Source organism: Camelus dromedarius, chromosome 7 (genome assembly GCF_036321535.1).
Source record: "Camelus dromedarius isolate mCamDro1 chromosome 7, mCamDro1.pat, whole genome shotgun sequence".
Lineage (NCBI taxonomy): Eukaryota > Metazoa > Chordata > Mammalia > Artiodactyla > Camelidae > Camelus > Camelus dromedarius.
In genome coordinates this window covers 42752501-42777292 of record NC_087442.1, presented here as the reverse complement: position 1 = coordinate 42777292, position 24792 = coordinate 42752501, and the positions used below count along the sequence as shown (strand labels likewise).

The following is a 24792-nucleotide window of genomic DNA, read 5'->3' as shown; positions in this document are numbered from 1 at the left end:
GGAAGGTGTCCATGGGCTTGAGCCAGCTCTGGCCCTGATCCCACACCTCCCACACCACGGAATCCAGCCCAGGGGGGTGGACGAGGCTAGGAAACCTGCAGGGAGAAAAGTAGAGAGGGCAGAAAACTGTTATACCCTTAACAGAACCAGAGGCTTTTTCTGAGGTTTTGGAAAGTAAGTCTCGACAGTTTTCTCTCAAAGTGGTATTGGTTCAGCACACCTCTCCCTTTCCTTGCCACTCCCTCAGGAACGAAAACCAGAAGTGCTGAGGGAGCTGCGATATTATTACTGGCCCCAACACGCACGGGAAGTGCCATAAATCTCTCAAGAAAGCCGAGGCTTGTGGGGTTTCCAGAACCAACCCACTGATTTATGAGGATCGGACCATTCAGACAGACATCTGAGTCTTAGGTCCTTATGAAACATTAATACATGGGAACATTCCCACTGCTTAGGGAGATGCTATTCTTTCAAGGTTCCCCACTTATTAGGATGTGCCTGACATAGAGGGAAAAACCATCAAAGAATCATAGCCTGAATCAGGCCAGTCAGAAAACATTAACTTCAGTTTCAGAAAATTCAGTTTCCCAGAATCATCTGGGAAAATGGCTCGTGGTTCGCTGGGCAAGGGTAGATGGGAAAGCTGGTGTGGGTGTGACACCAGTCCTGCATCTGGGCAGGAATATTGCTCACGTGGCCTTCAGGTCAAGTCTGCCTTGGCAAATAGGAGACAGAGCAGTGGTTTGCCAGCAATGTCCCTGAACTGGTTCTGGGCTAGCGGTGCTAAAATCACCTGGTTGCTGCTGAAAGCTCCCAATTCCTGCCTCTACTCTTTGAACTGGACTCATGGGATCTAGGGTGGATCTCAGGAATCCATATTTTTAAGATGCTGCCAGGTCACTGAGAAAGTTAGGGAACTACTGAAATACAGTACATCATGACAGAAAAGGACTGGTGATTTAAGATCAAGCCTTGACTCTAAAAGAGAATACTTGATTGTGTATTTCCCCCTGAAAACGTGCTCCTGCCCACCCCCCACCCCCTGCTCAGGAAATGGTTCCACCACCCACTCAGCTGCTCTAGTCTAGAACCCGGGAGTCACTCCTCTGTCAGCTCCTCATCCAACTCCTCCAGCCTCTATTTCCAAAATATCCCGAGTTCATCCACATCCCCTCCCTGTTATTCTAGCCCCATTTCTCTCTTACTGCTGCAGCATGTACCCACCCCCAACATTCATTTGTCCCTCAGAATCATCTTTTAAAAATGTAAAGCCAACCACGACATTCTCCTGTTTAAAATCCTCCAGTGGCTTCACATTACATTACAAAACAGGGCAAATGCTTGTTGTCTGGGCATTTTTCTCCCTCTCCACCTATCTGAACCAGCCAATCTCAAACACCTTCTTTTTTTCCATCTGACTGAAATGTACTCATTCTTTTTTTTTTTTAAACATTTTTTTTAATTGAGTTATAGTCATTCTAAGGATGTACTCATTCTTAAAACTCCAAAATGCCTCTGTGACTCCCCACCCCAAGGCTGGGCAGGTGCCCTCCTTCCGTGTACACACCCTCTACCAGGGAACCTAGCGTTCCATGCAGGTCATCAGCCTTCCCTCACTAATCTTGGGGCTCCTTGAAGTCAGGGGTGGTGTCTTTTATCTCTGTGCATGTGTTGGGCATGTAGTAGGTACTCAAATGTTTGTTCCGTGCAGGACAATTAATACCTCCTAGTTATACCTGGAAAATAATCCTTCTAGGAGCACAGGATGCCCTGAGCACTTCTGAAGGGCACACAAATGAACCACATTCATGAATCACATTTTCAGGAGTCACAGAGGAGAGCTACCAGAAGTGGGCTTTGGAGAAAGGGAGACCTGGGTTAAAATCCGGGTGCCCAAATTTGCTGGGTGTCCTTGGGCAAGTTACCTAACATCCCTGAACTTCCAGTTCCCATTCATATATAAAATGGGGATGTGAATAATGTGCTCAGCAAAGCACCCAGCACAGTCTAGGTGTCCTAACCACGGTGACTAACATTGCTATGCTTATTTCTCCAGGTCGCACACCACAGGCTGAGTCTAACGCCCCTTGCCAAGGTGGGGTAGGGGCAGGAGGGGCCCCTGTAACTATCTTTTTTCATACCTCTTGATTTGTTTTCCTCCTTAGGTAATCTCTGTTTTAACACTGCGTCTGAAAAGTCAACTGCACTAGACCCACTCAAGTTCAGTCACCTGATTCCACAACTCCTCTTAGCTGAGAATTTGATGGGGACTCAGGACACACCCTGCCCTTTCTGCCCCTCTCCCTCCAAAGCGCACATTTCCATTTTCCAGTCTCATGACCGCTATTGTGCACACAGCTGTCAATACTCTGCTAAGTACTGAGTGCTCAGAGCGCTGGATCAGAAGTTTGCATCCTTTTTACCTCTCTCTGGGTAAGTTCTGCCAGCCTTGTTTCTTAAAATGTCAAGTATTAAATTGCTTTTATCTCACTAATTAATAATTAGCTCTGGCAAGCAAGAAAGGAAAAGGCACAGTTGGATCGTTCTCAAAAATAAACTGTACAAATGAAATCCAGGACAGCGTCCAGGGTTTAAGACGCCAGGCGATGGCGAGGCTGTGTGGATTCCAACGGAGCAGAGGTGGCGAGCAGGGTATCTTCCCGGGGCTGATGGAGGCTGCGGGCGAATTTCCACCCCTCTTCCCAGGGAGAGGTCCACGCTGGTGTGAAGGGCAGGCTTCCACAATGAGCGCTCTATCCTGAAAAATCCTCCAAGCCTGGAGGCAGCCTTTTCTATTACTGCTCTGCAGCTTGGAAATCCCAGTTAGTGATGACTTTGTGGGTTTGTCCGGTCTAGACAAGAGGGTTACTCTTTGGCGAAATTGCTCCTGGGGGAGGCCCCTGTGAAAACTCCCATACAACTAATGACCATTCCGGAGGGCGGGCCACCGAGAGGGCGCTAGGCTCTGGCCGAGGCTGTGGTTGGAAAACCACACTCCCAGCTTTATCACTGGCTACGTTTATTTTCCTCCCTGTCAAAACAAGGACAGGAAAGGGGAACAAGAGTGCTGGTGAGAAAAATCAACTCAAGGTAATAAGGGGGGAACAGAAAATGAAGGCTGCCCAGAGGTCTGACGGAGAGGGCTGTGACTTGGCTGAGGGTAGGGAAAAGCCGACCACCTTTCTGCTTTCCATTTTCTGCCTCGATTATTTCAGCTTTCTCAGCATTTCGATCTTTAGAAGCGAGCTTGTAAAGATACAATGGTTTCAACCGGGAATAGGGTAAAAAGCGTCCAAAAATATCAAAGTCATGATGCTAAAACCCAGAGGAACCCACAACTATTTTCACTTTGGGTTTTACAGGACCCACAGAAGTAGGCGGCGGTACCTGTTCCTTCAATACTTGGAAGAAATCATTTTCACCTACCCAGGACGGAGTCGGGAGAAAACACCTGTGTAGAAAGCCTTAGGTTCTGGTTAGCTGCCTCTCTGGGAGGGGAACTCAAGCCTGCACTTCCCAGGGTTCATAGCCAAATGCAAAACAAATTCTGGTGAGAGAGCCTCTCGGGAGCCGTTCCAGACCACGCCTGCTCTGCACAGGGGCCGTCTCTGCCACATGCTCGCCTGTCTGCTCTCCGATGATCCTGCACTAACGCAGACAGTTTCCTCACTGGTATCTTTGTTACATCGTTTCTCCTCTTTCCCCTCAAGGTATTGACTGTATCTTTTCCCACCTTATTTATTCTGATGCACTTGATGATGGTTTGGCTTGTTAAGTGCTCAGTTACTGCCTAAGATGGATAACTGATTAAATGAAGAGAAATCTCTACAGAAAAAGACATATAGAAAAAAATATTTTTTTCTTCCTCTTTGTGGTTAAGCTCTAGTGAAGGACCTTATATTCTTTCTGGAGATGGGGAGTCTGGAACATTCCAGGATCTGCAGGCCCAGAAGGAATTGTATGCCTATGATTTGCTGAGGTCTCATGAACGAAGAACTAAGATCATAACACAGCTGAGGATGAGAACGCACCGGTGGCCGGAGTATGACTCAGAGGGAGAGGCACTAGGATGGGAATCTGGAAGGTCAGGCTCTGGTGCTGTTTTGATCCAATTTGGTCACATGACCTTGGGCTTGACAACTACACGTGTATGAAGGGGTGAGTCTAGATCACTGGCTTTCGAATTTTCTGACCATGACCCAGTTAAAAAAAATTTTTATATCCCAACTCAGAAAATAATACACACACACAAAACTAAAAGTTTCCTCAGACAATATTTACCCTTACTAAGTGTGAAACACCCTATTTTCTATTTCTTTCCTATTTTTAAAAAATGCTGGTCATAACTTACAAATTATAGCAGCCAAGATGATCTCGACACATACTTCTGGTTCTAAAATTCCACACTGTAAAGATCTGATGCTGTTTTATGCCACATTGCTTTTCCTCCTTTGCTTTCTTTTGTTGGGAGGAGCCTGGGGCAGTGATGCACCTCCTAAACTCAGGGGTGTTAAGGAACGACAACTTATATAATGAAGCCACTGCACCACCGGCCACTCTCCCAAGAATTCTGTCCTGGGGTGGGCAGAGGAGGGGAGGGAGCTGCTGTCTCTGACCATCACTCTAAAGAGAGCAGGAAGTGGAACTGACCCCCTTGCAGCCAAGTCACAGACTGTCCTTTCCAGGCAACAAGTACTAAAATGGCCTGAGGCCTTCTTAGTCTTAAGACATTTATTTTTACCTATTCGTCTTTGTCAGTCTCCCATTCTTTCGACTATTCTAAGGACATCTGTACAGAACACAACAGACCATGAAGATGAATGTGTCACAGTGATACCGCCGCTGTCACTGAACACACCGAGGCCATTCAGAGCACTTTACGCACATGCACTGTGCGTTGGTTTTTCTCATAATCATATTTTCACACTGACCTCGATCCCCTTTGGCCAAGCCAGAGGGTAAGGCAATCTTTGAGAACCTGATTTTTGCCCTCCATATATTTACCAGATCTCCACCATCTCTTTCTTGAGAGACTTCAAAGGACGGCACTACCTGGCGTTCGACATTCAACTAGCCTCAAGGGCATGGTTCAGGCTCCAGGACGGAGCCAGGTGGGGTGGCCCACACGGGAATCAAACCCAGGACCTCAGGTTTGGTCACCTCAGGCTCTAGTCACTTGACTAACTTTAAGTCATGGAGCTCCAGCGGCGGGGGGACGTCAGGAACCGAGAGGGAGGATGACTTACAACTAGCCTGCAAAGCACCAGCATACAGAGCGCATTCTGTTTAGTGTCTTGCTCTGTCCATGAGGAGAATCAACAACAACTGCTCACAGGCCCTAAGTAACAGTACGGCTTATTAGGTTAATAAATTCAGGCCACTCAGAACACTCTCTAGACAAGAACCTGATAGCACTCTGAAGGAGCCACAAATTGCCACCTTCTGGAAGATGACAAAAAGAGTCAAAATGTTCCAAGAGAATATCCATTCACTTCTCAGCCCTGTCATCTTCCCAAAATATACTATTACCTAATAGAAAATGCAGACAAAGTGAACAGAAATTCTAGGAGGCTGTGAGATGCTATTTTTAAGAGGCACAGCTACCATGAAGATGAAGCTACTTGCAAGTTTATGTACAGCATAATTCATTTCCCAGTTTGCCTTCTTTACTTGACAGAATTAAAATGACAACGTTCATCAGTACGCCATATTTATAGCTTTAGCAAAAGGGCTTCCACATGGCAAAGGACAAGCTTTCTAGTCTTGGCAAACCTTCCTCTTTTAATAATGCTAGAAAATAGATCTTTGTTGAGAGGCAAAAAAAAAAAAGGAAAAAAACCTTTTTTTTTTAAAGAATATTTATTATTCATTTTAGGAAACACAGCCCTATAGATTATTTACAAATGTATAAACTTTTAATTTGCTATTTACTTGCCAGGAACTATGTATCAGTTACCAGTGGTATATTTATGTTTCTGTAATGCATGCTTATTATATAGTTATTATAGAAACTCTGATTTATTAAAAAATTCTTTTAAATACCAATTTTTATATTTGCAGTTACTTCATAATTTTAATTTTATGGTTTTAGTTTCCAAAAGGGGCTTATTCATCTCCTAGGGAAAAAAAAACAACAAAAAAACCCAAAAAACGCCTCCAAGCTGGGGGTGTTGTCCACAGGTGTGGCAGGGACCCACCTAGCCTGTCACAAGCAGGTGCCCTCTGGCAGCCCACTCACAACTGAGCAGTACCATTTTACTTATGTGCTTTTAAAAGTTAATCATTTGTCAAGTTTTGTTAGTCTTACAAAAATAATTTTCCTTTATGTACAACATAGCATATTCTAAATTACATACAGGTATATTACTGAAACCAAGTGACTCTAATTGAATATTTTTTTCAGACTGTTTCCTTTTAATGGCAGTGAAATGCTGTTCATAGCATCTGTGTGCCCTGCCAAAATTAACTGCATCAAGGTAAATTTTAGGGAGAATTTCAACACAATAATGGCTTCGAACTTTATGTAAAGTTCTTATATTAGAAAGTGGCCATTTAAGGGGGTCATGTGGAGGCCTGTTCAAGATACAGGATCATGATCGTGTTTCAAAAACATCACCCCAAACTGACTGCCTGGCACTGGTCCTGGTAATTGTTAGTGCCTCTGAGCTCAACCTGGGTAACACTGTACGTGTCTGCCTAGCACACAGAAACTGGAAGAGGACAGCCAAAAAAAAGCATTGTTGAGGTCCTTTAACACCCCTGAGTTTAAGATCCTATGCAATTGTTTTCAAGTCAAACACTGTGATGAAGATTTTAACGAGGATACAGTTACACAGCATATAGAGAGCTAGAAATATCTCACACAGAAAGGATCATTTTCACCATTTGTTATAAATCTGTTTTATATGTATTTTTTCTTGTTGCTTGAAAATAATGGTAATTTTCAAAAATGTATCTGTCTGAAAACTACCCCCCCCAACCCCCAGGCTGCAAAGAGATGACCTAGCTGGTAGGCAGTAACAGGTGCTGTCTAGCTGTTACTGTTACTCAAAATTATCTTGACAAGAGGAAAAGCAGTTTCCCTGAGAGTGATTTGTTCTTCTGCCTGTAGGCATCTGGAACACCTTGGCTGCCTTTAGGGGGAGAAAAGGTAATAACTGGGTATCTAGGTAGAAAACACTGCACATCATGGCATTATTAGATCTCAAATTCCTGTAGTTATCTCCAACCAACTTTAGTTTCTCAGGGTGATTTTCTATATGTGTTTCCATACTAGAGAGAGCCTAAATTGGCTAGGTTGAAAAAAAAATTACTAGGGGGTGGGTATAGCTCAGCGGTAGAGTGTATGCCTAGCATGCACGAGGTCCTGGGTTCAATCCTCAGTAACTCCATTTGAAATAAATAAATAAACTTAATTACTTGCCCCCCCCAATTACTTTTTCAGTTCAATGGAGTTGAAACATCTTTGATCTGATAAGATCAAGCCAACTTGCTGCTGCTTTGATGAATACAAATTAACACCAGCATCCCGTTTTCTGAGGAGCTACCTTAGTTTGGTGGTAAGAAGCTAGAAGTACCCAGCTAACAAACTCTCCATCCCCGTCACCAGCAAGGTTCCACAGACTCAGTTTCTCGTGTCCTGTCAGATCCCAATTCCTTTTTAGTGCCTTGCCAAGGAGTTTGAACAAAGCCCTGGGACAGAAGCAGGTTCTGTACCTGGATTGTCTTTTTAGCAAGAACAAATTAGCTGAAAGTGTTCTCATTTTTCTGCAGATTCTGTCTTTAATGCTGTGCAGCTGGGTGCGCCTGGGGACCCTTCACTGTTCAAAGTAGACCCACATGGAAAAGACATTAAAGTAAGTTTGCTGCTGTGATACCCACGAAGATGAAAGGGCTTCTCTGATTTTAATATGCTGTGTTTCAGTCGGGAAAGAAAATGAAAAGGGTTCTTTGGAAACACACACATTTGGCCGGCCTGCAAATTCATCGGGTGTTAAATCCCCATCACCTTCACGGGAGAGGTGCATGGCCGTGCTGAGCCTGTCTGCATGTTTGTGTTTTCAGCAGAATCTGCACCGTTTTCCCTGCTCACAATATGCCGTTCTCTTTAGCACTCATATTTCGGTTCTCGGACTTGCTTCCAGAGGAAAATTAGTGAGAAGTGTGCACTGATGGGTGTTGGCATGCGAATGAGCTCTGGACCATAGCTTAAAGAGACGGCATTATTTTGGGGGGTAGGAGGTGTGCCCTTTAAAATAACTTCATTTTGTGATATTTCTGGATATTTTTTGGCCAGTGCAGAGACCCCTGCTGGGACAAAGAAAAAGCAACAACCACTGAGGGCCAAAACCATGCCACGAACTGTGTTTCTAGCACCAGGTGAAATATGACATAAAGACCCGTCAGGATTTCTTGTGGGAATTCTTAACAGTGGACATATTATTTCTATTGAGTTTGATTAAACAATAACACAGTTAAAAGTAGAGATGAAATTCAGGCTTATAACTAAATGTAAATGGTTAGGCATGATACTGCCTCCCAAAATATTTTCATTAGAAGATAAATTATTGATGCCTGTCTGTTACCGCAAATATTAAATCTGAAGATAAGCCATTATTAAGCAGCTGTAGAAAAGGGTTTATTTAGAGTTTCAGAGGATGTGCTCAATGTGGTGCAAAACTGAGCAGCTTTCATCTTCTTTCCTGCAAAATTCTCACTCTTTTATCTCACGGGAAGCAAAATATTTTGGATCTTGGAAGATCCAGATGCTGTAATTTTCTATCAGAAACATTTTCAGGCATCAATTCTAACTGTGGCCTGAGACTGAGTGTCTGGCAAGTAGCTCTTCTTAATTTAATAAGTGTAGCAACTATTTGACCACGCTATTGTTCCTGCAGAGTTCTGAAGCTAAGAGTGCTGAGAATAAAGGATTCTGCTTACTGTCTTTCTTCAACAAGAGGAAATTCCAGAGATTTTCTTACTCCAACTACTGCGTTTATTTACTTCCTTTGTTCTTAAATGGCTTGTTTACAGCAGAGGAAATGCTCTTTGCTCTTTCAAGGAGTGAGTGGAAGTTCTGGGCTCCTGTTCCTCATTTCTGCCTGGGCCAGCAATCTGTTTTTCACACTGAGGTAAATATCTACAGTGCAATGCACAGACCTTATGTCTAATTCGATGAGTTTGGTAAATGTATACTTTGTGTAGCCAGTACCTCAATCAAGATGTGGACTACATTGATCACTCCAGAAAGTCCTCTTGTGTACAACACCCCCTCCCCCTACTCCTCGAGTCGACTGCTGTTCGGATTCCCATCATTACAGATCAGCTACCAGCAGTTGAATTTCATATGGACTCTTGTATCTGGCTCTTTTTGCTCAGTGTAATGTTTCTGAGACCTATTCTTTTTTTTTCCCCTAGCGTAACTGTACTTTGTTCCTTTTTATTGCTAAATAGTATTCCATTGTATGGATAGACCACAATTTGTCTATCCATGTACCTAGAGATGGGCTACTGCAAATAAAGATACTCTGTATGTCCTTGTGCCTGTCTCCTGTGGACATATGCTTCCGTTCCTCTTGGGTGAATACCCAGAGTCTAACTGCTCAGCCAGCATCACTTTGGTTTAGAAGGTCTGGAGAACCTCCATGGCCTCTGTAGGCCTCGCTCTCCTCAGCTGGGAGGAGGAAAAGTGACATCTGATGCCCTCTTCTCTCATCCTCAGCCTTGAGAATGTTTTCTGCCCTTCACAGGAAAGAGGGCAGGGAGTCTCCCACATGCTCTAGTCAAAACTCACCTGGTCCCTCTGAGATGCCCTTTACACGGCTCTAAGACCTTGACATATCTTCTCAGTGAGAAGTTCAGGGGACATCTGGCAGAGTGGGTGGGACAAAGCCCCCCCTGCCTTGACTGTGATGGTGACTGGACCTATGTGGGTGCTTCCTTCAACAAGAGGTGGGACAGAGCTCATTGATGGGTGGGTGCATCTGTTACAGACATCCAATATTCTGTTTTTTTGTGCCTTGAATTGCTACAGTTAAAAGGGCAGAATTACTGCTACCTTGACTAAAACAACAAAACAAGCTATAAAAATCTGTAGACCTCCTAACTCTTTACTTCCACCATCCCTGGTCATAAGATGCTTATCTTAACTGCTCCTGTATTTCTGGTAACAAATAATATCATTATGATAATCAGATATGCCCCCCACCCCTGGAAAATATGTCCATGTCCAGAGCAGATCATTAGCAAATGCCACCTGTAACGCACAGTCTCTGCTAGTGCAAACGCAAAATAAACATGCACAAGTGGTCCTGGCCGGGGCTAGTCAAATACTATCTGGCTAAAAGGGCAGGATTCAGTTAAGAACAAAACTGTTTTTTGTTTGGAACGTGCTGGATAGCTTCTTCAAGAAGCCCTGACAACCTGACGCATCAGCCACTTCTACCACTGACCCCAGCTGTTCCTGAATGCACCGGCTTCTTGACCAATGCAGCGTGTCTTGGAAGCAGAGTAGGGCTTTCAAAGCTAATGTTCTTTCTGAACTGGAGGTTTAAGTAGAGACTGTGTTGACCCAAGGAGTCAGTTCCATCCTCATCTTTAATCTCATGAATCCTCATGGGGAGGTAGGGTCTGCATGAGGACACTGAGGCTTGCCAAGGTTAAGGCGGTCTATCTCTCAAGCAGCAGAACCAAGATGTGAGTCCAGATCCCTCTGATGCCCAAAGCTCTCGCCACTTCACCTCTGTTTCCAGAGTTTTAGAAGGTTGATCCAGAAAACTCCAGGTTTACATAACACCTTTGTCAATATATCTGAGTCTGCTTATGAATTCCTTAAGCTGACATTCCATAATGATCATGCTCTAAAACTGTCTGCCCCAAATATACTCCCCACTGATTGCACCTCATTCCAAGTCCTTTGGAATTTACATTTGCCTTACAATTTCTAAGACATTTTGTGAGTGTGAACACATAGCTCATAACTGCACTAAAACAGTATAGAAAGAATGACTCTGTGCGTATCTCTGTCTTGTCTAACTAATCATCCATACAGAGAATTTTGTCCATCTGTGTATATATCATGTTCATTAAGTGCCTGCTGTATAGGTGTATAACCTGCTTCTACTAAGAGGTGTAAGTTCTCACCCATAAGGGCTATGCTTCTGCTTTTCTATATTCCCAGTATCTGAAACAGTGTAAAACAATAGATGCTCAATAAATTATGTGAAATGGGAAGACGCTCCATCCTAGTGCTGTGGAAAACTTACTTAGGGGCCACTGAACTTGGGCAAGTTATCATTTAAATAAACCTCGAATGTTTTGTCTTTAAAGTAAGATTAATAAATGGTGATGTGAATGTTTTTGTGCACTAGAGTGCTATAAAGGTATGTATTAATATTTTACAGATCATCATTGATTTAATTATTTCCTTCAAGTCAAGAAAACGTTTTGTTTGGGAAGGTCTCTTACAAGGGTGTAGCCGAAGAAAAGTCATGGAAATGCTATTTCATTGTTGCCATCCCCTCACTCTGTCAACACTTTGGGTAGTTAGAGGAGATGAAAAATAAGCAGCCACATAAGCGAGGGGGAAGGAAGCATCATTAGCCACAAGCCTGGACCACAACACTCGACACTCGGGAAGCAGGATAAAGGTTTTACAAGTCAATCAATTCTGAAGACGAAAGGTCAATGATCAGAACAAAGCGGTATATAAACAAACAAGCAAACAAATCATAGGCCAGGAAAGGGTGTGTTCGTGACCCTGAATATAATGTAAGCCAGATAATACAGCAACATGAAGTCATTCTCCGGCTTAAGACCGCATGTTTAGGCAAAAAGGAAAATATAAATCAAGGCCGTTTTCTCGATAGGAAGACTTTCAGGCAGCATCGCAGACAGTCAGTTCTTTAGGGAAGAACCTGTTAGAAATACCAAACCACAGCCTCAGGAATTTATAAGCAGGTCACAAAATTCAGTCAGGCTAAGACAGGTAGCTTTTCTCATTTTCCACTATTACATAGGATGAGATTTCTCTCTCTGAGGTTTTTCCTTCTGTTTCATTCTCTTCTGGGTAGGAAGAGGGGCGGATTATGTTAATTTAGACCTTCCCTTAGTTATCTTTTCCTGAGATTTTCTGCTTTTGGTAAGCCTGTATGAGTTTATTTCATTTTCTAAAAATAAAGGGATCAAGGGAGAGGTTACCTCAACTTCATTCAGAGAGAGCTTCTAAGTGTCAAGCAAAATTCTCTCCGTTCTGTAATCCTGTATGGCAGAGTAATTTCCATCCTGAGGGAAAAATTGATACTTTACTTTTTAAAATGATTTGCTGTTTATTAGTAACTCCTGAGCACTTCAAAATGTTATAATTTGAGCAACCGGTTACCAAAGCTGTAAAGCAACGTTAGAGGTCTACTCTAAGGCCAGACAGCAGGAGGCAGGAACACGAAATGAAATAACACAACGTAGAAACTTCAGTCATGCATTAAGAGATACAAACTGTGATTTCACCCTCATTATAGGCAGCCTAAACAAGAAAACAAACTGGTTTAATTTCCTTGGGTACCTTTCTCTGGTTTAATACTTGAATTTTTCCCCCGAAGTGGGCCAAAATACATATACAAATATTTTCCAGGACAGACTATGCAGTGCTATTACAACCAGCAATCCAGCCAACTCTTTCCATGGCTTCTCCATTAAGGCATAGGCGAGCATCTGTTCAGTCCCACTGGACTCACCTCTGGCGCCTAAGCAAGCAGACTACAGGAATCTTTCTCCAAGCAAGGTGGAAATAGGCTAACCCAGGCAAGAAAACACACAGCTATGATAGCAAGAGGGGTCACATTTTAAAGCAGTGGTTTCCCAACTCTGGCTGTAGGCTGAATTACCTAGAGAGAGCTTTGAAACACTCCCAGTGCCCAAGCCCCACCTCCAAACTGGAGCAGAGTCTTCAGAGTGGAGCCCAGGCAAAGGCAGGTTTAAAACTTCCTCAGGTGATTTCAATCTTTAGCCTCACTGACAGCCACTGTTTTAAGAGATCCAGCAGGCAAACATGGGGGTGAAAAAAGGAAAAATTACCTTCTTAATTAAGCCACAGGCTTTTGATAACCAAAACAACCTGCTTGCTAACAGCAGATGCAAAAGCTAACCTAGGCCTTTCTCATACTGCCCCCCCAAGAATGTCAATTAAATTATTCTGAAGGAAATAAATTCATTAAACTCTTTTTTTGGAGGGAGGGTCAGTAATTCTGTGTATATCTTCGGATTATATGCACTAAGCAGTTATATTAGTTACGAAAATAATACAGGATCATTTTAGAAAACAGGAAAAGAGAAAGATGAAAATAAACACCCATCTTCCTATCATGTTAAGGTAACCCCAGTTAAATTTTGGGGAGTGAAAATTAAAATTGGGATCAGAAGGCACATACAGTTTTGTAATCCAATTTTTTTCATTTAACACCATGATGTGGAAACCTTCCCATGTCATTACGTAGTGATGCACAACCTTGTTGTGAATGGGGCTGAGCAATCCATTGTTTTAAATGATCACTGTTTACTTATGGGTGATTAATTTTTGCTTTAGATTTATTTACAGACACAATTAGGCCCATGATCCTTTGAACTACAAACTAAGATTAGATTTACAATTATTGAAAGGATACAAAGGTGGTAGAATGGTAAAGGGGGTAGGGGAGAAGTCCTGACAGGTAGCTTCTGCCAACTGCACTGGTGTAAAAACTCCTACCGTGGCCACCAGCTTCAAGATAAGCTTTTAACAACTGGTTTGCAAGTCTGAATATTTAACCATTGGCTTCCTGGAGTCAGCTTTAATTCACCCTTAAAGAAAACCATGGCTAAAGGAAACTGGTAAGTTCCTCAGTTCTGACCTGCTATTTGAATGGCAGACTGGGGTAAAAGTGGGAGGGACTCTGAGCGAAGGTAAACCACAGTTCCAGTATCTTAACCTATTTTTGTATTTTGGGTTTGGAAGTGTCAAGTTAGTAACTGGGGCAGCTAAATGGCTGAAGGTCTAATGAGAGTTTTTAAAAAGGTGTTGACATAATAATAATTAATGTGGAAGGAAAGTGTGAGCACACTAAAGGACCACACTTTTGGAAGTGACAGACATGGGGCTTTGTGTGAGTTAACCTTATTAAACCTCCATTTCTTTAATCTGTATGTGGGAATTAATAATGTCTCAGTGGGGCTGGTGTTAGGATTAAATAATCATATATAAAGCACACAGTAAGCATATATAGTAAAAAAAAAAAAAAAAAAAAAAAAAAAAAGTAAGTTGCCTTTCCTCCTGAGTAATTACACTTTAGATATTACTACTTTTAAAGGAGAATGGTACAAATTGTTTTAACACTTGATTTTCAGGGAATTTAATCATGTTTATCTTTAAATTCCATACCTCTATGATTTAAACCAGGGGCTGGCAAACTATAGCCTGTGGACCAAATCTGTAAATAAGTAAGTAAGGTTTTACAAAACGTTTAGTTTTTTAAAAAATTTTTTTTGTTTTTTTTTGGGGGGGGAAGTAATTAGGTTTATTTACTTATTTATTACTTAAAAAAATTTAACGGAGGTCCTAGGGATTAAATCCAGGACCTCGTGCATGCTAAGCACGTGCTCTACCACTGAGCTGTACCCTCTCCACCTAAACTTTTCGTTTTAATGGAACACATCAGGTCTATCGTGTGGTTCTATATCTGCTTTCCCACGACAGCAGCAGAGCTGAGTAGCTGAGAGACCCTAGGACCTGCAGAGCATGAAATATTTACTATCTGGTTCTTTATAAAAAACAAACAAACAAAAAAACAAACAAAAAAAATTGTTGACCCGCGATTTAAACCATTCTAAGCCTTAAGTGAATACTTAAAAAAATACACTAAAAAAAACAAAACAAGTAAGGATAGGAAATGAGAAAGTTGAGGAAAGAAGACTGCCCCTAGGGTTTAGAAATTGCAAAATAATCTTGGTTCCAAGAATCCCTAAGAAGTACTTGAAACTCTAGGATGAAACTGAGATCTAAGTCTGTCTAGTCAAGACAGTATATTTTAAAAATTACTTTGTAAATGAAATTTTCTGTGAGAGGACTATTACTTCTGGACCAGGAATGCATCTTGAATGTGAAACTTGGAAAAGTGAATTTAGGAGGGAGAAACATGGAATATTATTTATAGCCTGGCAATGAAAGTGACTGAAACCACATTAGTCAGGCAAAATAAGCTGATCTCTCTAACTACAGGTAAAATAACATTTCAAACATTGAAAAATGTACACAATCAAAATTGCACAGGGTAGGGGTTTAAGAAACCATTTCCCCTGCTAATTTTTGATGTTTACATGGAATGTTCTTCAAGCAGCAAATAACTTACCAATGATCTTGACAGACTGAAAATGATACATCTTTACCACAACATAAATTAATTCTCTCAGTGGGAAATTGCTAAAATAGACAAGGTGTCAGAAAGACTTCTTTATGTCTGAAGGAAAGGAAATGATTCTATTTCTTCCAAACATTCTTACATGAAAAATAATAAACTCTCACTTTCAAACTGTCTTTATGTTCATGGGGTTCTAAAGCTCCCATTACTAATTGGGACGGTCATGGTTATCTGGTGCTGGCTATGAGTCAATGCATATTAAGTCAGATATAAAACATACCCAGGTATAAAACTGCCCCCATAATTCATATTATATATGAATAAATATACACAGAAATACCCCAAAAAGATGATTGGAGAGCTACACTACACTTTCATGGCACCCCTTAGATTTACACAGTAAATGTCACACAAAGATCCTGGAAAGTAAATCTGCACAGAACAACATATAAGAGAAACATGGTGGTCTGTCTAAGGAAATGGCCAAATGCCCAACACAAATGAACCAATTCATCCTCTATGGAATGAGCCATGATTCTGTTCCTGAAGCAACTAGTTGAAAACTCTGGACCACAGAGATGAACGTTTATTGAATGTTTAATGCATGCATATGCTATCACATTTAACTCACACAAAAACTCCAATAATGGGGCTAATTAATGATTTGTAAAGGGTGAAGTTCAGATAGGAACTCTGGTCTGTCTGCCTCCCACACCTATCCTGTCTTCAAAATGCCCAATCCTGACAGAACACAGGGTGTCTGTCAACCATGAGCCCCCTCACTCCCCTCAAGATGCCCCTAGAAAAAGAGGTCCTATAATCAGAGTGACTAAGTTTGGAAAACTTTCTAAATCCTCCCCTTGGAGAATAACAAGGTATATTAAAGCCCTGCACTGAAGAAACCAGCTTACCTTTGTCTAACCCATCATTTCCGCAAACTTTTTAGGGAATCCCTTTCCCCCAAGTATTATTTTGCAAAAGTCATATTCTGAAACACGCTTTAAGAAATGACTGGAGTCACCTCCCTTGATGGAAGATGGATGTAAGAGTGTGACAGAGCAGGGCCCTGTGAGGCCTTCTGGGGACAGACCCCTCCCCCATACTCTCTGCCGTAGCTCCTCCCTGACATAACCAGATAATAGTATCTTGTGCATATTTCCTGAGTTTTTCAGATGCTAAAAACCACCACCAAATGGAAGAAATTAACTATTTGATGATCATGAGCACATAGCCCCTGTCCTAGGGTACCATCAACCAATCAGAGAATGGTGCATGAGCTGATCACACACCCAGGGACACCCCTCCATCACCTGGCCTTTAAATATGCTCAGCTAAAACCCTTTGGGAAGTTTGGGGGTTTGGGGGCATAAGCCACCCATTCTCCATGCTGGGCCCAGCAATAAACCTTTCTCTGCTCCAAACTCTGACATTTTGGTATTTTTTTGGCCTTACTGTGCATCAGGCACACGAACTTGCATTTGGTAATGCAGAAATACATAAACTGTAAGAGAAAATAAACATTTTCACCCACAGTCAAGGGGGCAATGCTACTGAGGTGATGGTGTAATTCTAGGCGGCTTCTCTTTGCTCTTAGGATCAACCAGAATCGTTAAGAAGCCCCTCAGTGCCCTGGTCCCTGCAGATCTTGGCCTCATCTAGCAAACACCCTGCCACATGGCCAGCCTTTAGTACCTGAGACCTGCCAGACTCCCCTTCACGGAGCCTTTGCAGAATGCTGTTCCCTTGGCTGGACGCTCCTCCTGTCCTCTCTTACATACTTGACTCCTATTTATCTTTCAGGGAAGCCTTTCCTGATTTGGTCAGACTTCTTTCTGGATGCTTTCCTATCTGAGTTCTTCCTTATAGCGTTTCCATGGTTACAATGTTATGTTTATTGGTGTATTTATTTGATGAATGCCTGTCTATACACCTACAGGGGAGAAAGAAAATATATTCTCCACTTCTCAGAAGGGAAAAAGAAGAGGAGGGGCTGTTGCCCACGGAGAGATGACTTAATGGATCTCTGACTTAGGAGAAGTTCTGTGCATGCTCAGCTCGGGGCAGGGTGCACTCTGGTCAGCTCCCGCTCAGGTAAGCTTAGAAAGAACGTTTGGGAAGTAAGTTCAATTCAGGGAAGACATACTAAGAAGTCAGCTGTTACAGATCCTAGCTCTATTCTGCAGTTTTGCCTTAAGCAGTAACAAAGCTGATTTTAATCTTCAGCTCCGAATCGTGTTTTATTTTTCAGTTGCTTACACCGGGGGAGGGTAACTTTGGCCCCTAGACTGCCAACATCTTTCACCAGGCCTCAGCCCGCCCGGACGAAGCGGGTCGGGTCTCCTCTGGCTCACTACTGTAGCTCAGGGCCTGGCATGTGGGAGGCACTCAATGTTTTTTTTTTAATTAATCATTCTATCATGGAAGATTTTTTAAGCAAAAATAGGGAGAATGGTATGATGAACTCCTGTGTACTCATCACCCAGCTTCAACAATAATCAACACATGGCAATAATCAACACGTAATCAGTGTTGTTTGATCTACTCTACTGACTGAAGCAAAGCTAAGACACTGTATCACTTCATACATAACAAATGGTAAAGACCTGAAAACAGCTATAAAACCTTTCTCACATACATATTAAAAACAATAATTTACAAATATTCTTCAGTAATAAATAGATGAATGGATCAGTAAACTCTACAAAGACCAGTAAAGGGTCAAAGAAGAGGTGGGTATGAATCATCATCATCTGTCCCCGGTCCCCCAGCACACCACACACACACACACACACACACACACACACCCACCCACCCACCCACACGCCCCCCCGAAGGCAAAGCCACTCACCGGTCGGGGTGCTGCTGCGGAATGAAGAGGAGGGGGTGATGGGCGGGGTCACAGGGGGAGTAAGGCTTCCGCTGCTGTGTCGTGGTGGAGTGGACACGTTCCCTCGAGACACGGAGCTGGACAGGGTCAGTGAGAGCTTGGGCTGAATCTTCTTCTTCAGGGACTCTTGCTCTCGGCGGGCAGCATCTGTCATGAATCTGCAGCAACAATGGAAGAGACCGTCCATGAGTAACCGGGACCATCTCTAGGGAAGGAGGAATTATGACAGTGAACCTGAGTTTGACAGATGCTCCAGCCTGGGAAAGGGGCTTGTTCACAGGTCTGCCCCAATTTCAAAAACTCGCAACAGCTTCCCTTCTCCTATGAGATGAAGTCGTCTTCTAGTGTGTTGTGCTAAGGTTCCTCAAAGTAAGAACACTTTCTTCCCTGGGCAAACCTTCCCTACAGGAAATGAACACACACAGACTTTAATCTGTACTCACTGCACTGCCTTCAGTTATGACGCTGCCTCTCAAGGAAGGTCCGCTCAGCCCTTAGAAAGTACCCCTGTTCTCAAAGTTCCCTAGCCACCCCCAGGCAGAGAAGACTTCCTCCACCTGTAAGTCAGTAGTATTTCTTGTTTGTGCCACTGACCATATATGGCTTCATGAAAACTGGTTCTTTTCTGTATTACTCTGGATTCTCATATTGTTATTTGGGTTTTTAAGACTTTCTTGGCTGATGAAGGTTTTGTCTCCCCAGTCATTAACTGACAAGAAAGGACTCAAGTCCCTGTAACATTGCTAGCACGCTGCCAAGCACATGCCAGTCAACATTTACAGGGTGACTGAATAAATCTGCCCAAGCAGAACCAAGAAAAGGGGGCGAGTTTAGTACATGGAGGAAGGTCACTGAGCGAGATCGCCTTATGTTGTGACTTTATTAGTCATAAAGGGACAGGTGACTTTTCCTGATAATTTCACTTTGGAAACTTCAGTTATTCTTTCAACACTTCTCTTACGTTAGGAATATTCCAACTTTGTTCTTTTCGCACTGTAATCTAGCATGTCATAAATTCATGTAATAAGAGATTTAAAACCATCTATGAAATGGTTATCTCTTAGCTAAATAGCAAATGTCAACTGCATTTCTGAAAACTGTGACAGAAAGGCTAGTGAATAGAGTATTAGAAGGTGTTTAGATGATAAAACAGCCATCTGTGCCCAACGTCAAAGCTAAGAACAAAAACATAACTGTAGCCCCAAGTCCTTTCTGTTTGCCACCCTCCCATCAACTGTGTTTTGACTATTTTAATACAATTCATCATAAACAAATCTCACTGTGCTTAAACATAGTATTTTACCCAACCTACTTCACATTCTGCCTACCAAACTCCTTCATACACAATGGCGTAGTTAGTTCTCATGCCTGGTAAAACTCAGCGTTCCTTAAACACCCAATGAAACAATATTCCAATATTATTACAGTGTCTTAAAATGTCTACTTTTACACTTGGAACATGAATGCACGTTTCTTGAAGGGCTTTTGCAATGCAATCTAGATATACAAACTGGATTTTATATGTTGAATCAGACTGTAATAAAGCAACACGCTTTGTCTTGAGCTCTTAGGTTGTGCTACAAGATGGTGATGATTTAAAAAGAAGAAAGGAATGATCACGCAAAACAGAATTGTTTGCACCTGGTAGCCCAGTACTCATTTATTTTCAGATCCAAAGTTGGTTCTGCTGCTCTTAAAACTGCTTTTTCCCCCCTCATAAGCCTCTACTCAAAATATGGACTCCAGAGACAAGCAAGGAACTAGCTCTTTCTCTTGCTGTTCTAAGGACAACTACCACCTGGTGCGGAGCGGAGCCTCTCCAGCTGGGTGTGTGGGGTGGCAGGGAGCAGGCAAAACCAGGGGTGAACGTACTGCTTCTTCCAGGAAGACCAAGGGCTCTCAGAGTAGGTAATTCAAGTTAGTTTTTTAAACAGTGAGAAAACACAGATATGCTATGGCACGGAATGCACAATTTACATCTTGCGTTGCATCTTCGTTAAGAGCCGGACTTGCAGCTAGGCAGGCCGTGGTTCAAATCCTTGGCTCTGTTACTTGCTATGTGACTTAAGGCAAGTTGATTAACCTCGCTAAACCTCAGGTTTATTCTCTGTAAAATGGGACTTATAATTGCAGGTAAAGGGTTAACATACCTCTTTTCCCTTTCTGCAAGAGACTTTGATCTTTGGTTAATTCTGGTATGCCAAACACACTACTGGGCTTATGATAAGACTGGCCCCGGTCTGGTGAATGGCATCTGGACAATCGATTAGTCCATACCTGATAGGAAGCCTGAGCCGTGGGCTTCCTAAGCATGGCCGTCTTGTACCTGAACAAGTCCCCTGCAGGGAACTGGGGAGCATGCCCAGGGAGGGTCGCAAGGACTTTGATTCCAGGGCAGCTCCCACCTCTGCCAAAGGGGCATCTATATCTGCATCGGGACAGACTGCCCTGTGTCCCAGCGAGAACTTCACAGAAGACCTGACGCAGCCCTGCTGGCAGGTGGTGGCTCTGCCCTCAACTCCCCTGAAGAGACCTAGTGCGCCCGGTAGCCCCTGGTTACCTTGTGAGTCTGAATGTTCCTGATGGAGGAAGATCACCTGCTAGTGGACAGGGTAATAACAGTGCTGACTTCAGAGGACTGTTGTGAGGATTAAACGAGGTATCAGTGCCTGCCATGTTGGAAGTGGGTGTTATGTTAGAGAAAGCTTCATAAATGTGGTTATGTCGGTATATCCTGTCTACCTGACTCCAAGTTCCCTGAGGATGTGCTGCATGCTTCTGGCTCTGAAAGCACCTGGTTCGTGTCTCATGTCTAGAAGGATGGATTATGGAACAGCAGACCAGGAATCAACCAAGACAGCACAGAGTGTCAGAAAGAAACTCTTGCCAGAGAAAGAGAGAGAGAGAGAGAGAGAGAGAGAGAGAGAGAGAGAGAGAGAGAGAGAGAGAGAGAGATTGAGATGGAGAGGCTCTGCAGTGTCTACTCTTACTCTGGTAAAAAAAAAAAAAGTATCAACAGCTCATGCTTTTTATTATAAAATAAATACTCTTACAGCTCAGATATAAAAACAACTATAAACCACCACAACGGCATGCACACGCATATCCCTCACCTTCACCCCCGCATGGGTTTGGTCAGCTATGGACAGCAATCTATTTTTGGCTTATATCTGCTAAGTGCTTTCCAGAAGCAAGAATGAGGCACCATGTTAAAAGCATTAAACATGAAACTCATAAAACACTTCTGCCAATCCTTCTCTCCCTCCACCCTCCCTCCTTCTCCTTGGATTGGTGGTTATGAACTTACAGCTATACCCATAAATCATGGCAACCTTGCCACACCAAGACACACAGCTGCAGAATTTACTCCCGGTGACAACACCCACGTGCACAGACATATACACCCCTTGGGAGTGCCGGATAAAATTCACCAGTTTCTCCCTGGCAGTGTTGCACTGTTCCTCTCCCACTTATCAACGGTACTTTATGTATTTTTTTGAGACTTACTTAAACCCTAAAGTTCCCAAGCAACATTCCATCAATATGTTGTCTGTCAAAAGATGTGCGGATTCCCAATGGTAAAGAATCATTTGGGGAGACAAGTTTATAAAGAACCTGATGAGACTGCAGCCAAGAACTGGGCTCTGAGCATTTTCCACCTTCAAGGGCAGCTGCTATTTGACACATCCTTGAAGGAACACAGCCCAGATCTTTCCATCATCAGGATTAGAAATGTTTCTCCTGTATCCCCACAGCTGAGAGGCGTTCGGGCTTGGGAAGTCATGTCACTCTGTGGTCTGATGAGTTTTTCTCAGCGGGTCTTGACATGAGTGGTGATCTTTTCTGAGGCCCTCAGTAATCACAGCCAACGTGGGGTTTTAGAGCAGGAAGGAACCTGGAGAAGATGGATCACCTAGTCCAACCTCCTCATTTTTCAAAGTAACTGGGAAATGAGGTGAAGGGGCCTGCCCGTTCAAGGTCACTTTGCTGGCTGGTGGTGGAGCTCGCATCCAAGAAGTCACGCCTCAGGACTAAATCAAAAGTTCCTGCTCTACCGGACTGCCGTGGGGACATCAAAGAACCCTGAGCTTTCCTGTTTTTGCTTCAGAGTCATGTTTTCAAAGTTGGAAGGGGTTAAGGGGCCAGAGTTTAGGGGCTGGGGAAATGCAGAGGGAATTCCTCTGGGGGTTCACATGTTGGAAGTGGGGCAGTTGGAGGAGCAGGGGGCTTCATCCTCTCAGCATCTGCCATATTCTGCTGTGGGGGGCCCCTTGGCTCCTGGGGGACCTGGATTTGTAGCCTCCCTGGGCTGTGATGGGGAAGGCTGGCTGTGCCCGCCTCCCCGAATTCTTCCTGTTTTGTGATGGGAAGTGTTCTAATCTTGTAGAGTAATGTGCCAGTGTGGGCTCATACTGGCTTGTGAGAGTTGATCATTAAATTTTTAGGGATTTTGTAAGCCAGTTGTTAAACACACCTATTATTAAAAATTCAAGTATGTGAACTTATAATTAAAACAAGTATACTAAAAACAAAGGTAATAATACTCAAAGTTTCTAAGTTCTTCATAATTTTACTCCACTTTTACTATTATTTCTGTTATTGTTATTATTTCTGTTATTGTTCTTTCCCTTAAAACTGCCGTATCTGTCTGGTAGAATCACTATATGGTGGTGTATGCTACTATACGTTTCTTCCCAAATCTGTGCAGCAATATAATGTCGGTAGCTTGAAACTGACCACGATATAGGAGTATTTACACCGCAGAAATTGGTGAATATTACAAATTAGGGTTTTTCCCCCAATCCGAGAGTCAGCCATTAAACATGTACCAGTATACCTGTAATTATTATTATTGTTTTTTTTAATGTGGAAAAAAAGCATTTGAATCAGACTCCGTGACTACTCCCTAAAGGAGCTAACTGCGGAAGAGATGAAGGATGGATCAAGAAAGGATTTTCTCTTAAAATTATAATAAGATCTTTCATTAAAGGACACTTATAGAAAAAATTATATGGATTTGTGACTTGAGTTTAAAAACATTGTTAAAAATTCCAGAATTCACACACACACAACTGAGGGTACATATTTATGAGCAAAGTTTAAAGAAGAATAAAATGACAATCTGTGTCCTCACCACTCAGCTTATGAAGAAAAATAGAACCAGAACTTTTGAAGTTTCCAGATACAACTATGGTTGATTTTTCAGGGTATTTTCCTTCTAGTATTACTTTTCTACACATAGAGAGAACTGGATTTATTTCTTAAAGAAGAAAAAAGAGTCACTTGAGGGTTCATTCACTGTTGACTAACAGCCTGGAAACCTGTGGTCAGGCAAAGTCATGTTTTCATTTTGAAACCGAAACTGCCGTAAGATTAATTTTAACTTTCCTACAAATCAGAAATGCCCAAGCTACTTTAATTTAATACGGTCATTTGTAGTAATATGTGTTATTGCTTGGGGAAGTACATATTCCTTAAGTAAATTTTCAAGACTCCATTATAAATCTTTTAAATCCGTAGACCACAATGTTCATTCAGTCTGACATGTTAAACGTGGAAACATGAATATAACACCACAGGGGGAAAATGTCAAATTGCTGGTCCATGGAGACCAGTTTCAACCACAAACTCAGGAAATTCACAGAATTCGCTGGAGCCTGGGCAGAGCCCCCACCGCCACCTCACTCTCTGGCCAAACACCTGAGCCCAAGTGTCCTGCTGGGGCCAAACCAATGGGCTTCCCTGGCTTTGGAGAAGCCGACGATCGAAGTGACCGCTCAAAACTTGAGTCTCTCTTAAAATCTTGAAAAGGATCCAAGCTCTGAGATGCGGTGTGGTTTGCTTGTTGTAAGACTCTGGAGAGGACGTGTGGTCCAGAGGCCTGAGCTGTGCATCATCTCATTCTGGGGTGAAGAAGCGGGTGGCCTCCAGAAATCCCAGTGCTCTCCCACAGTCTGGCTCTGGTGTTTCTACTTGTTAAAATTGAGCAGTTTTGGCTTTATGGATAGAAGGAATATATCACCCCTACGCTCTTTCCCGGCTCCAACAGTCCATGATTCCAGCAATAGCATCATGCAGTGCTTCCCAAACTTTTTCTGACCTCAATCCATTAGAAGAAATGCATCTCATGTTGAGAGCCTGTACACACATATGTGTAATTAGGTCAACAATCTGCAATTCTGAAATCTCCAGAGCTCTGAAAACTGGACAATTTTTTTATGTTTGGCAGCAAAACTCACGGGGAGACCAACTCTGACATGAACTGCTTAAAGGCTATTTGCACTTTATTTATTGTATTTAGTGTGAATATTCATATGCCTCACTGCATATTTGAATGTGTTTGACTACAGGGGGCTGTCCCAGATCTTGTAGGGAGTGCTATGTAATAGGCAGTGTTTGCACCATATTATCTTTCCAAAATCAGAAAACATATGAATTGTGAAACTTATCTGGAAGCAAAGATAAAGCATTTTTATGTAAATATCTGAAACAAAGATTTCATGCAACAATCCTTACTAC

The 24792-nt window shown here is 42.7% G+C and overlaps 1 protein-coding gene across 2 annotated transcripts in view; it reads right to left on the bottom strand.

The window, feature by feature from the left end:
- Positions 1-24792, bottom strand: part of JAZF1 (JAZF zinc finger 1) — a 297907-nt gene that overhangs the window by 26780 nt on the left and 246335 nt on the right. For both annotated transcript variants that reach the window (XM_031455104.2, XM_064487488.1), the window contains exon 3: positions 18235-18431. In XM_031455104.2, the coding sequence (XP_031310964.2) occupies positions 18235-18431 (197 nt within the window). The remainder of the gene's footprint in view (positions 1-18234; positions 18432-24792) is intronic.